Here is a 14,007-nt window from a genome sequence, read left to right on the forward strand (position 1 = left end):
GTAATAAGATTTCTCTATTATGCCAAGACTTTTTTTGAAACACCATGGCTGAATGATTTAAATTTTTAAAGTGATAAAGATGCTGCCCCTGCCCCTGTTTTTATGTTGGTGTGTGTGTGTGTGTGTGTGTGTGTGTGTGTGTGTGTGTCAGCAGACCGACAGCCAGAGCTTACATTTTTCCTCACTGTGTGAAAGGGTTCTGTTTTGTACAAATAGTATAGCATTGCTCTGTAAATATCTCTCTTTTCATCCTGCCGCTCAGGTATCATTATACCTGTCTGTAGTCTAGCCATGCTTACTTGTAAAAGGCAGATAAGAGGGGAAATAGCTTTTCCATATACATGGCAGAGAAATCAGCATTCTCCAGGAGAAAGCTACCTGGGGAAATCAGGTGTCTTTAATCCCCAATGCTGATTTAAAAAAAAAAACAGTTTTCTCTTTAACATGAAGTCTAAGATATCAGCTCATGTGAAAAAGCTGAGTGTGGCTGGATACTTAATTTCATGTAAATGCACCGACATAGTTTAATAATGCCCTTCCTCTGAAAAAAGCCTCTGTGATTTGAGGGTTACTTCCCCCCTCTGTGTTCTAGCATTAAAAGATCCTTAAATTTAAAATATGTTTATATGCAGATGATACCATAGTTTGATTTAAATTGGGACCCAAAACAATCTAGTGATGTATCTCATTATTTTAAACATTTTGATATGTCTTCTCTTCTTTGTAAATGTTTTGCATATAAGCATTAACAGTTTTTCCTCCAACACAAATCATGTGCCAAGGATTCTGACAGATATGAAATCCTGTTCCCATTATTTTAAAAACATCCTTACAGCAATTAAAATTCTTTCCTCAAATAAGTTTAAAACAAGCCAAGTGCTTATGGGCGTCTGCCAAGTGTGCCTCCGCACAATTCTGAATGCAGCCATGAATGAAACATTATTTTGGTGCAATGTAAAGACTGTGTTTTTCAAAATAGAACAGTAACTTCTGCAAACATTTGCTCAACTATATTACATATACATATTATAGATGTGATATTGAAAATGTCTTCATGGCAATAATGTTCTTTTATCCTTCCACATGCACACATAGTCTTCATTTCATAACTGTTCTTTAAATTCAATTATATTATACTAACAAGGGTGAGCTATGTATCTGTACTGTGTATTAAATTATTTTAATTCTTACAATACTTAACATTTATAATTGTCTTTATAATAATTCCTAACTGTGCGGTCATCCATTTAACACCTTTGCTCCTACATAGAACACCTAACAGGCAATTAGTGACATGTGGGCATAAGAAGAGAATGATGTCATAATCTTCTCAAGCAATTGTTGCTGCAGCCGTGCATGGCAGAGAGAGAGAGAGAGAAATGTGGCTGTCGTGTGTTCTGTGGTTGGTGTTGTGCTTCTTTGAATCTTTCGAGGAGCCATTACAGCGAATGAACAGAGGGCTGGTTGGACTGCTCTGCATTAGTCAAAAATTGAAGTGTATGTTGCACTGTTTGATTAGAAAGGCCAACCAGGAAAAGTGCTTACAAATGGATGACATATGTCCATGGCACATACTACAGAATCTACTACATTCAGTCCTTGCCACTTCTTATTGGATAACTGATACCGAATGTTTGCTCTTCAACATGTGCCGCCATCTGTTTATTATTTTTCAAGTGTTTTTTCTTTCAATAAATGGTTTCACACCATTTTGTTAATCCATGTTTGCTCCATGCCGTGTTGATCTAGAAATATATTGTGTTGATTTATCTCAAGTCTAATAGTTCAGCATGTGTAGGTAAATAACAGAGGATGTTAGAAAATACTAAAGCAGGAAATTCTACTCGGTGCAATTAGGCTTTCTGTTTAAAGCGAGAACAAGCATGCAATATATAATCAATTGTGTCTTTCTCTGACTTGTATTTTCCTCCAACATCCACTGTTGCACCATAGACTTCTGATTAAATTGTTAAATATGTTCAATATTATCATCCTAAGAAAAGTTTTTGATTTCTCACTTTTTAGGGAGTTATTTAGTTGTTTAGTGTTAGATTTAGACACAGTATGGAGCGACTCTCGTGTTCTGATTTGCTGAAATCTGCACAGTAGTAGCATGCCAAAAAACATCAAACCATCTCATTTAAGTAAGTAGGTAATTTTCAGGGTAGATTGCCATTCAAATTATGTTCAAATTAAAAGGACATTGGCATCCAGCGACTATGAGGATTTACAAAATGCCAATAATGTCTGCTTGAACAAAACAGCTGCTGAACGGAGTCACATATCTCATTGCTCAAACAGCATCTGGATGATAAGTGTTTCAATCAGCAGAGACAAGTTTGCAAATAAAAGTCTTGTTTAAGTATTTATAAAACAATACATTACAGTTCAAGGCAAGCTCTCGAGCTACCGCTAAATACATGTAGCTGCAAACCTGATCATCATCACTCTGGATGTGGTTGAAGTCTTTGTGCTGGTGGTGATGAGGAAGGTTCTGCTTTGAAATCAGAAGTGTCAGGCAGCTCATTGCAGGTGCGCTAATTTGGTTGATAAAGGAGATGCTAATTAGTGTTCTTTAGACACCCTGTTCTGATAGAAATAAACCTTGAATTTCAAATTGAGGAGGAATTATGTACATGAAAGGCTACGAGCAAAGACGCCCCTGTCAAGTAATTAGACAAAGAAGAGGGGGATGTTGATTTTTATTTTTTTGACAAAACACAGTTTACCCAGACAAAACTATGTATTCAGTAAACATGATTTAATCCATGTTATTCACTATTAGTAAAAGGGACTAAGGGGAAAAATAAGGCCAAAGTCAGTTATGAAATGCAAAACGTACATGTAGCAATAGGAGTTGAACTGTTAGAGATAAAACATCAGGATATGGTGCATCTTTTCTGACTTGACACGAGTTTCCTCAGTTGGTGATTTCTTTCATCATACATGTAGAGTACTGGAGTGTATTAAGACAAAAATGAGATGATTTTTAAAGCTGACATATTGTAAGATGTAACAGCTCTGTTGGCAGAAAAACGTACAAGCCAGTGCATGTGTATAAATAATGTGAAGAGGCAGTAACACACAAATTAGCCTTATAAATATCATGCAAAGGCACAGTCTGTGATCCAAATACAAACAAAAACAAATCACCAGTACCAGAGATGAAAACATCAGATCATCAGACTATTTTTTAACTCAGATTTGTATAATAGGTTCTTGTTACAATGAGGCATATTTATCAAAAGTGGATTATTTGGCCTTCATTTAGTGAGTGGAGCTGAAATGCAAAAACAACAAGTCCATTTCTGATTTAAAACTCAGTCTTTTTACATGTATGTGATTATAGTGCATATTAGAAACTTGGGAAGAGAAGAGCTAAACTAAAACTTTCACAATAGTCCAACTTCCTGCTGACTGACAATTTAGATTAGCTCTCTACATGAGGCTAAGTGAAATGTTTTCCTTTCATATTTCAGAGAAAGTGATTTTCTGTCTTTAACCTTTTACCAATCAAAGTCATCATCTTGATTATGCGTTCCTGTCTGCAGGTCATTCCAGGACCTGTCCAGGCAGGCCGACCTGGTTTATGGCACCGTGAGGGAGTCGGCTGTGTACGAGTATTTCCGGGCCAAAGGAACCAACCCCCTGGAGCAGGACAACACGTTTGCTGAGCTCTGGAAGACAATCAACAAGAACGATGGCTTTGTGAACTCCGTCTCCAGCCCATCAGAGGGAATCAAGAAGGTTAGTATTTTTCTTTCTTGAAAATACGATGTTGTCAGAGGACTTTTGGCTCTTGTTGCCACTTGTTACACTCCTTTTGGCCTCTTTGTTGTTGCTGTGGAAACCAAACAAGCTTAAGTGCTGCCAATGTTGAAGTTAACATGACTATGTTTCCTTAAAGGGAAAGTTCAGTTTTATGGAGTGGGGTTAAATGAGTTACTTGTCAATAACAAATGTATTAGTCACAGGAAGTGTTAGTCAGCTGGACACATTATTGAGAAACAAAGTTCCAGCATGGAAGCTAAGCTACACATCGCTTCAGACGAGGCTGTTTGTACCAATTCATTTAGCTCATTTGAAGAAAAAACAACCTTTGACAGTGGTAGTGTGCACAATATTTGGAAATGTTTCAGCGCTTCACTTTGTCCTCAGAAAGCCAAGCAAAGCTTTTTTTTCACAAATCTTGCGATGCAACACCTTTGTATCCCTTCACAGAAAAAACAATGAGATTTTCCATTTCAATATGGTATGATTGTTTAAAGAAGCTTCATGGCAGTCCAAACTTTTGTGATACTTTCAGGGATTTTTATTTTTGGCATGACAATCTTCACACAATAACCAGAACTTTCTGAGGTTTAAGGTCAGATTGCCAGATTCAAAAAGCCAGTTAGGCTATAAATGAATGACAACATGGTCTGATAACCTGAAAACCTCTGTAGTCTGATTGACCTTCATGTTAGATATCACTTCTTTCAAGACATGTTTAGAACAAAAGGTGGAATATCTTAATCTTAACAACAAAAGTTGTGTCCGATATCTTTGCAAAAATGCAAACTCATATCTATCTATCTGTATATCTCAGTATCTGTGTCTTAAGATGAATTCCTGCAGCACTCTAACAGTATCATTTAGCTAACATAAGGATAAATAAATAAAAATATTCAGCCAATCTTGCACTTTAGACAGGCAGACTTTAAATGTACTACTTTGTTTCCCAGAAGATAAATATCCTTTCATAAATTATTCAAGAATATAATAAGGTTATATCTTCAGCTTAGAGAGAAACAAATTCTGCGAAACATGAGCTCATCTTTGATGATAATTAACAGTAGCTTTTCACCGTCACACAGCCAGGTAGAAATAAACTTTAAGCAATTACAGCCTCTTATTCAGAGAGGTGTCTGAGAGAAGTGATATTGTTTAATCTATTGAATAGTGAGGGTTTATAACCGTTCTCTCAAAAGAAGCGTGCTAATGTGGTCATTAATATTTCATTTATTCTATCTCCTCTCTTTCTTCTTTGAGCACATAGACAAACACACAAAAACATGCACACACTTAGCATCAGATTGAAAAGTAATCCATATTAAACAAATTACTGTAGAGACTTGACGTATTCACTTGTCATCAAACTGCTCCGTTTCTTGTGCAGCTAATTGGATCCAGTGTAGTCGGCCTGTCGGCGCTGCACGGATACATCAATGGAAAGCAAGTCTTCTAAACTTCCTTTATGAGAAGAAGCCAATATATTCACAATAACTGAATTACTACAGTGCTTCAAACTTCTGCATGTGCCCCGTTCTAAATTATTTAGTTTGATGGCAGTGGGATTACTGCAGTATTTGCTTATATATTAAAGGTTTGTGAACTTGAAAGCCCTGTGTTCTCCTAATGAGATGTGAGGTGAAAAGGCTGTTCAGCTGCATCTGTTCAGAGCAGAGTCTAATTCTGGAAGACATTAGATGTAAGGACACCACAGGGAGAAAAGCCAGAGAAATGTGTACGCCAAAAATACAAAAGGAAATCCAGCAGGATTTCAGACAGATTTTCAGCTGCGGTTGTTCTCAATATTCTCCACAGTGTGTGCTCGGGGCTACAGCTCATAATCATGTCGCTGAAAATATGCTCCACGCAGAGGAATGCAGAGCTAGACTGAGCGAGGATGAAACTATTTTCATCATCTTTCCAAAGAAGTATTGTAGTGTGCATGCTATTCAATGTTTACTCTTCTATGAGTGGGCAGAATGTCTATGCAAATTCCTGTGCAAATAGTTAGCTTTAACACTGTTTGCTCTCCTCAATGCTCTCCCAAAGTGAAGGCTTCCTGTGCAATATTTGTCTGGAAGTATAACATATTCAACCAAACTGTTCTACTCATTCTAACATGACAGAAACTGAAAATGGGCTCACATGTTGAAACTGTCATCAGACGTTTTGCATGTAAATGCTTTAAAATGGAATGCCAAAGTCCAGGCTTTCCCAACCTTAGGGTCCCGATCACATGCGGGGTTACATAGAATTGAAATGGGGGGTTGCCTTAAATTTGTATTTATTGATATACAAAAAATTGAAATATTTCCAACACCTGTTACTGTGAGCAATGTCTCTGTCTGTCTGTCATACATTGTGCAGAAATGTCATCCCAGCCTTTCTTCCTCTGTCCACAATAATACACATAGCAAAGCAAAAATGGGGTCTTAAATGAATGTTTTCTTGCAAGAGAGAAGAAAAACTATTACATGATTGAAAACAAATTCATTTTAGCAAAACGCTCTATGTGTTTTGGATGTCTGGGCAAGTCAAAGTGGGGCCACCAGCCAAAAAAGATCGGGAAGCCTTGTCAGACATGTCAAGTCAAAAGTTTAAAAATAGGCAGACTGAACCACAACAACTTGTAGAAGTAATGGGATTCTTGTATATTAAAAAAGAGAAAGGATTTAAAATCGGAATTTAAGATTCTAAAGAATCATCTTGTTATTCTCTAAGATGATATGATGGTTTGTTCTGTTTCTGGGTGTAAAGTAAGACGTTTTTGGTGTCTTGACGAACCATCTTTGTCTCTAATAAGTTTAAAAGAGATGAAAATAATCTTCTTGCTACAGGCATAATGTGTGTGTGTGTTGTGTGAATTTTCATTGAATTTTCCAGGCAAAGCGAGAGTCGTACGCCTTTCTGTGGGACATGGCGGTGGTAGAGTACGCCGCTCTGACTGACGACGACTGTACGCTGACTGTGGCAGGAAACAGCCTGAGCACCAGAGGCTACGGCATGGCCCTACAGCACGGCAGTCCTTACAGAGACCTCTTCTCACAGAAGTATGTACATGTTATTTTTCATACTGCATGTACATGTCTAGAATATTCAAAGCTCAACAGTATCAGCTTATTGATCTTGGCGTTGGTATCATAGAATAAGTAAACCGTCTGAAATCGTGAATAGAAAAAATGAAAGCATATTTCAAACTTTAGTTTATTTAAGTTCTGCTCATCAGTTTAATCAGTAACAACGTTTTAAACACCATATATCTGTTCATATTTCACAACAAAGACAAGTAAAATGTTAACGCACCAACAGATTGGCCTGATAACTAAACCAACATTATTTAAATGTCAAACATGAAGTGAGTAACAATGTAATACCATCTGTCATAAACAGATGCACTGAGCAAAGAAAATTATACCCCAGTTAATAATAACCTTAGTATTGGTACAGGTGTCTAGAGCCAATTAAAAGTGTATGAAGAGTTTCAACATTTCTCATCCCAGTTTGTCTTGGTGAGGCAGACTGCGAGTTAAATACTGCAAGCATTCTGCTCTAACTATTTGTTATTGGTTAATCTGTTATTTCTCCTCCAGACACAAGAGAGACATATGTTGCTGCAAACATTTTCAGTGCAGTTTTACAACATTGATAGAGGGGAATTTCAAATAAGTGTAGCAAACTTTCTCAAAGATGTGAAATATAAATTCAAGGACAAACACCAACTGAAATGGGAGGATTGATCGGCCTGTAAACTCCACACTGAGCCGTCTGTGAAAAACCTTAAATCAATGATCTGCAGGGAGAGAAATTGTGAATGATGAAGCATCTTGGGGTTGTGATGTTTCATGAGAGTAAATGTGTAAAGAGTAAATGTGTAAAAAATGTCAGAAAGCTTTGGCAGCTGTGTGTGCATTGTCTGAGAGAATGTGAAGGCTTTTGCACAAACACATATGTGTGCCAGTCACTGTTTGTGAGAGGCTGAGTAATGACTGTGCAGAAAACTAAGCTCTCCAATGGGACAGATTTACTGTCTCGCCTCAGTTTGTACACAGCCGTCATCATTCTCCGACACAAAATCCATCCTTTCCTCCCTGCATGCTAACAAGTGCGCTGACTGTAGAGTTGGATCATCTTTGTTCCCATGCCTATATATCATATATTTGATATCACACCAATTCATCTTGAGGCTGTAACTCTGCCATGTTCATGTAGCTTTGGTGCTACTGTTAGCTTTTAGTAACTGTTTTTAACAGTATTACAATTTACCAACAGACCCCCATGGATCTTTGATTAGGTAACAGGGAATGATTATGCTGTATATTAACATTGTTCTTTATATCTATTTATCAGGTTAATTCATGTGCTACACTGTATAATCATGTAACCAGTCATTAAACACATTTTGATGTTGACTTTCTAATTTTCACTCATTTGTCAATGAAAACCAATTAATCTTCCATTCTCTACTGGCCTGTCCTTGTAATTTGATTAGCCAGCATTTACCATGGTGTGAATCAATGCTTTTGAGGGATTTGTTCACGGTCCTGTGTCCACGTGTTACCCCATGAATCTGCACACTTTCTGTGTGTCAAATAACTACTTTATCTTCCTTCTTCATAGGATATTGGAGCTTCAGGAAAAAGGCGACCTCGACATCCTCAAACAGAAATGGTGGCCAAAGATTGGCCGCTGTGACCTTCAGAGCCACGCAGACGCCCAGCCAGAGGGACGGGCGCTGCGCCTCCACAGCTTTGCCGGCGTCTTCTGCATCCTGGCTGCAGGGCTGCTGCTGGCCCTCCTCGTGGCCGCACTGGAGACCTGGTGGAACAGCAACCACTGCCGGAGAAAGCAGCCCAAAGAGGTGACCACCGACAGCTCATCGGGCCAAGGCCCAGGCCCAAGCCTGCTAACCCAGAACCGGGCCATGGTGAACACCACGGGTCCCCCTGCCCCACCAAGGCCCCGGTCGAGACCCAGACCCCCGGGCCCCCCGGTCCTGCCCAGAGATGCCACTGCCACACTCTACTTTATGGATCCAGCAGGCCCTGACGCCAGCCCCGATTTAGTCGAGCTGCAGTACACCCAGTTATAATAGGTGTGCCCCTGATGATAGTCCAGACGTCATGTGATCAATCTGCTCATTCCTTCTCATGTTGGGAGAGAGGTTGGGGTGCTTTGTTAGGAACTTCGAAAGGCTTCTCTCTCGAACACTTTCTCTGTGATTCTCTTATAGTGACACATTCAAACAGTAATAGCCTACATTCTGGCTCGATCAGTCATTGGTGATCATATGAGAGAACCACAGCTGGAATGATGACAACAAATAAATGAAATGCAAATTCAAAAGCACATACTGAAATTGTACTTCTGAGTCCATAAGAGCTTCAGTCGTACAATAGCTCTCTTTAGCTAATCCATTCAAGTCTTACCGCTTTAGAGCTCTGACTTCATCTTGCTGCTGTCGGCTGGGCAGCCCCTCTGCATGAGGCGTCCAGACAACTAAGGCTTGACATGGATCCCTAAACTAAAGTGTGAGCAAAAGCACATATTAATAAATAATCCGAGCCTTGACCTTCCTGTTTGACTTGACAGTCCAACAATCAAATAAAGACCACCGTCTGAGGACACCCATTTAAGATCCAGTCCTGTCCTGAAAAGACACGCAGTAAATCTAACTCAACCCATGCTACTTTCAGGTGCATGTCAGAGTTTGAGTTACTGCTGCTTACTTCTATTTCAGTCTCCTGTGTACATCTGCTCTCATAATAACCACATACTGCTGTCATGTACTACACTCTTTGTTTACACAACACAACGTGTTGAATGTGTTCTTTAAGTAATACAATGGTTGTGTTGTCCATTTTTATTGTTTGTAGACGTGTCTTGAAGTGATTTTACACACAAAATTGGCATTTGAGCATCAAACAGTTGTACAGGCTTGAAGTGTGACTGTTATACAGCAGGTGTGTGTCTTTTTTTACCTAAAGTTTGCAGATACTAAACATGAAAAAGGTATCAAAACATCCACAGAAATTTGAATGCAATACCCTCAGAAATGCTGACATGGTTATCAGTTGATAGAAGAAAATTTGTTTTAAAAATTGTAATCAGAAACCCTTTGGATAAAAGAAACATTTTCTCTGACGCCTAGCATTAAAAATGGGTACTGCAGTCCAAATTCTAAACATGGGAGCGAGCTGTCTCCCCCTGCCCCCTCCTCCCTAGAGTCGATGTGTGGACACAGAAGCTTCAGTGTTTAACTAGCTCTGCATCGGTCTTGAAATCTTCCAGCGTTCTTAGATCTCTACATTTTAGAAAAGCATCTCCATCTTTATTCTTGTTTTACTACATTTCTGGTCGTGGAGCTTATCAGAAAAAGGCTTTTTAGGTCGGGTAGAATCAGTTTGCTTGCCTGCTTTCATCGATGCAGCACCTGTTGGTTTGCCGCTCGCCTGGCAAAATGAGGTGCAAAGGGCAAAACAGCCGGGAAGGAGTGGGGCCTACTTCTCTGGCAAAAACAAAAACAAACCGTTCTGCAACAGAATTGAAACTTATGAGGAGGACATACTGGCTGCTGCTTTGTTGAAAGAGAAGCAAGCACTTTAACATATCACGTTTCCTAAATGTCTACAGATGTAGTAAGGTCATTTTATGATTTAATTCTGTAAATATCTTATCAGACCTTTAAGACATCATTAAGAAGATCTTGTAATTTATAAATAGTCCTATAAAACCACTGATCAAAAATCTAATTGCAGTTTTAAATTAAAATAATAATCAGTCTTTTTTAAAGAAACAATGACTTATATTCTCTGTGTTAAGACGTTTACATTTGAAGATCTACTGCTTTACTCAATTTTCAACCATTCATGCATTGAATGCCTTTTGATTTCTGACCATTTAGATTTCAAAAGAACAAGCAATTCTTGCATAAGCGCCAAGAACCCTGTCTGCCCACAGCTGCTGTTTTCATACTACAAACTATTCACAGCTACCTTTCAAGCCTGTGGGAAGAAAGTGTTTGATTTTCAAAAGATTTTGGTGGAGTATCACTTGAAATTGTTCAAAGCACCTCCGGCACCATGACAGCACAAATGTAGTATGTGGACATTATGACAGCCAATTCAAACAAAATCGACTCTTAGCCTGCAAATATCCTTGAACTAAAGTACTAGGTTGATTTCTAGGAAAAAAAGAATTATTTGCTTTCTTTCAGGGAGTTGGAGAAAATTATTAACACCACTCCTGTATCTGTCTTTTGATGAGATGCAACAGCCAGGAGACGGTTACCTTAGCACAAACAATGGAAGCAGGACAAAACAGCTAGTCTAACTGTTAAAAACTCTTTTGAGCACTGCATCGCATTTTAGTTGCAAGAGTTACTTCTAGCCAACCACATATTGGTTAGAACCATTTGTGTTAGATTTTAAAGGCATCTTTTTCTCTTTTTTTAATCTTCTTACCAAAGTCAACCTTGGGAAAACAGTACTTAGAATTACACAGTTCAACTATATTTTCTCATGTTCACTGGTTTCTATTTGTTTTTCTACTGAATGCACATCCAAGCTAATGAAGTTTTCCAGCTGTCAATTGCCTTACTCTGTCTCTGAAAGAAATTATCAGACTTGAACCATGGATGCCAAAAATAGCTCTTCGCACTTCACAGTGCTTTACATTAGGCATTGGAGTGGTGTACATGTTCTTATCTAATTACAAAAAGAGAGCAAATAAGACTTATTTCCCGAATGTTAATTAATCCATTCCTTTTGTCACCTAGTGAGAAAATAAAATTATATGTCAGTGTCCGGATTTGCAGGGGAAAGGTTTGGTTACAAATGATTGTCTATGATCTTCAGCAGGTGACTAAGGATTACGGTCTGGAAAGGGTTTCTGGTCCATTGACATATAATGACATACCAGAGGGGAGGCGGGACATTTGGACAGACAGAGAGAGAGACTGGGAAGAGGTCGAGGCTCTTGACACAGGTCAGGAGAGGCCTGGCTGACTGTGCTGGATGGTCATTGGCTGTGTCAGGGCAACAGGGGCGGGGCATGGGGTTGGGCAGGGGTAGATTGTAGCTGCTTCATCTGTCATCTCACCCCATGGTCTCTCCTGTTTCTCGGCCTTTTTGTGGTTTTGTCTGTTGTCAGTGTGGCTCAACTTAAATGGGTGCATGATGGTGGGATAGGAGATTGCTGTTTTGAGGGCAGGATGCAGCCAAAAAAAATTCTGATAAACAATCCTTTATTCCTTTTTTTTGGCTTCTCCCTCTTTCCTCCTGTGTCTGTGTTGCCTCTTTGATGTGTGTGTGTGTGTCTGAAAAAACTGACATTTTTTAACCGATTTTTTGGCCAATAATTTAGCCAACTTCAATTACTGACATTAACAACTTTGTCTTCATACAAATTTTATTGCCTAACAAAGTCTGACTCATTGGATCTGTGCGTCCATTGGAGCCTGTCTTGTTAACTGCTGATGCTCTTCATGCAAGAGTCGCCCACTGTGGATGTGTGGTCACCTAATTGTGGAGAAAATTTAAACACTTCTGCATGAAGAGACATCTTCATTAAAGTCCATTTCAGCAGTAGAGACATTACCTTTTATGACCTCATATTCAGGAATAAGTGCTTTAAGGTAATGTCTCTTTTGATGTTGGCTGCTTGTATAAAAAAAAAACGTATTATTTATTTATAGATCTGAGTTTCTGAAGCTGAAATAAGTCAGTGTGTAATTTCAGCATTCTTCAAACTCCTGTTAACATAATGAGATACGTGTTAGATTTGCACTTATAGAATATTAATGAAGTAGACGTCAGTGGATGTAAATAGGGTATGATGATGAAACAACCATTGTAACCTATCTTTTTCTATCTTCATTCACTCTCTATCTCTATCCCATTCTTTCTTTCTTTAACCTCTCCAACCCTTTCACTGCTCATTCACTCTCACTTGTATTCTTTATCTCCCTCCTCTTTAATTACATTCATTCTCCTTCTGCCATTAATACCACTATTCACTATTCTCTCTCCTGGTTTCTTTTGTTCCACACACTCTCTGTGGCTCTGCCTTTTTTTCCCATCTATCTACAGGACAAAGAGGTGAACCTGGAACAGGTCCACCATCGTTTGAACAGCCTCCTGGACGAGGACTTGGCCCACAAGCAGCTGCCAGGTCAGTCTATCGAGATCTCTGCCCTGGACATTGGCAGCATGCAGCCCAGTCAGTCCCTGGAGGCCTTGTCTGTTCGGGACTATCCAGGTCATCGGGGGCCGCCACGGCTCTCTGTGAGCACCTTCCTCCAGGAGGGTCATGGGGCAGGAAGGACACTGGGTGTGCCCGCTGGCAGGACCTTGCCCCTGCCCCTCAGCAGTGCCACCATGCCCTCCATCCGCTGCAAACACAGGGCACCCAATGGGGGGCTCTTCCGGCAGAGCCCAGTCAAGACCCCCATGCCAATGTCCTACCAACCAGTGCCAGGAGGACCCATCCCAGAAGTCAGTGAGCCCAGCCACGGAACGTCCATCTAAGCACGGCAAACTATCACAGACACTCGAGCTCAAACAGAATAGCGAAGAGCTGAAAAGAGTGCTGACAAAGGGAAGAGATATAAATAAAACACTAAAAATAGAGGATTTTTATTACCAGAGATGAAGAGTCAGTGTGACGGCACGACGAGACACTGAGACTTTAATGTACATATTTGTAAGTACAAAGAGAGAGAGAGAAGCAACATTAAAAAGTGTATTTTGAATATTCTCAACAGTTGAGTTTAAAAAACACAAAAGGATTTAAAAAAAAATTACTGTTTGAATGGCTTTGTAAATTTTGTTCTAAATGAATAAAGGTGACAATTCTTTGTGGTTGTTTTCTAAGTGCCAAGTTCAAAGATGTTTTCTTTCAGATCAACCTTAACTGAATGTACTGTGAGAATTCATGATAAAAAAAAAAAGACATTTCACACTTCAAAAGATATTGAGAGACTTGATTTGTTTCATATGAAAATAATAAAAAAGTACAATACAAAAACACTGAGATGCGTGCTTGGAAACATAATTTATATTAATCATCAGTGCCTTGCTTTCACCAGGAATCTCTGACTGGGTTCATTAATAAAGTGTGTTAAAGAACATAATAGGAGGCAAATCAAAGCTGGAAATGTTTTGTCACTGATTTTCCAGAGCAACAATTAGTGCAACAAATTGGAGCTCATTTTAATATTTGGAAGTGATAAATTAATAC

General features: G+C 39.1%; 1 protein-coding gene across 3 annotated transcripts in view; it reads left to right on the top strand.

Moving 5' to 3' along the window:
- The window catches only part of grid1a (glutamate receptor, ionotropic, delta 1a), a 236,088-nt gene extending 222,292 nt beyond the window's left edge, over nt 1-13,796 (top strand). For 2 of the 3 annotated variants that reach the window (XM_065959699.1, XM_065959700.1), the window contains 5 exons: nt 3,552-3,747; nt 6,655-6,821; nt 8,389-8,629; nt 11,625-11,754; nt 12,858-13,796. In XM_065959699.1, the coding sequence (XP_065815771.1) occupies nt 3,552-3,747; nt 6,655-6,821; nt 8,389-8,629; nt 11,625-11,754; nt 12,858-13,270 (1,147 nt within the window). In that variant the 3' untranslated portion in view covers nt 13,271-13,796. The remainder of the gene's footprint in view (nt 1-3,551; nt 3,748-6,654; nt 6,822-8,388; nt 8,630-11,624; nt 11,755-12,857) is intronic. The other variant, XM_020643055.3, reaches the window with a different exon arrangement.
- Nucleotides 13,797-14,007: the final 211 nt, after the last annotated feature.

Source organism: Labrus bergylta, chromosome 10 (genome assembly GCF_963930695.1).
Source record: "Labrus bergylta chromosome 10, fLabBer1.1, whole genome shotgun sequence".
In the NCBI taxonomy this organism is placed as follows: domain Eukaryota; kingdom Metazoa; phylum Chordata; class Actinopteri; order Labriformes; family Labridae; genus Labrus; species Labrus bergylta.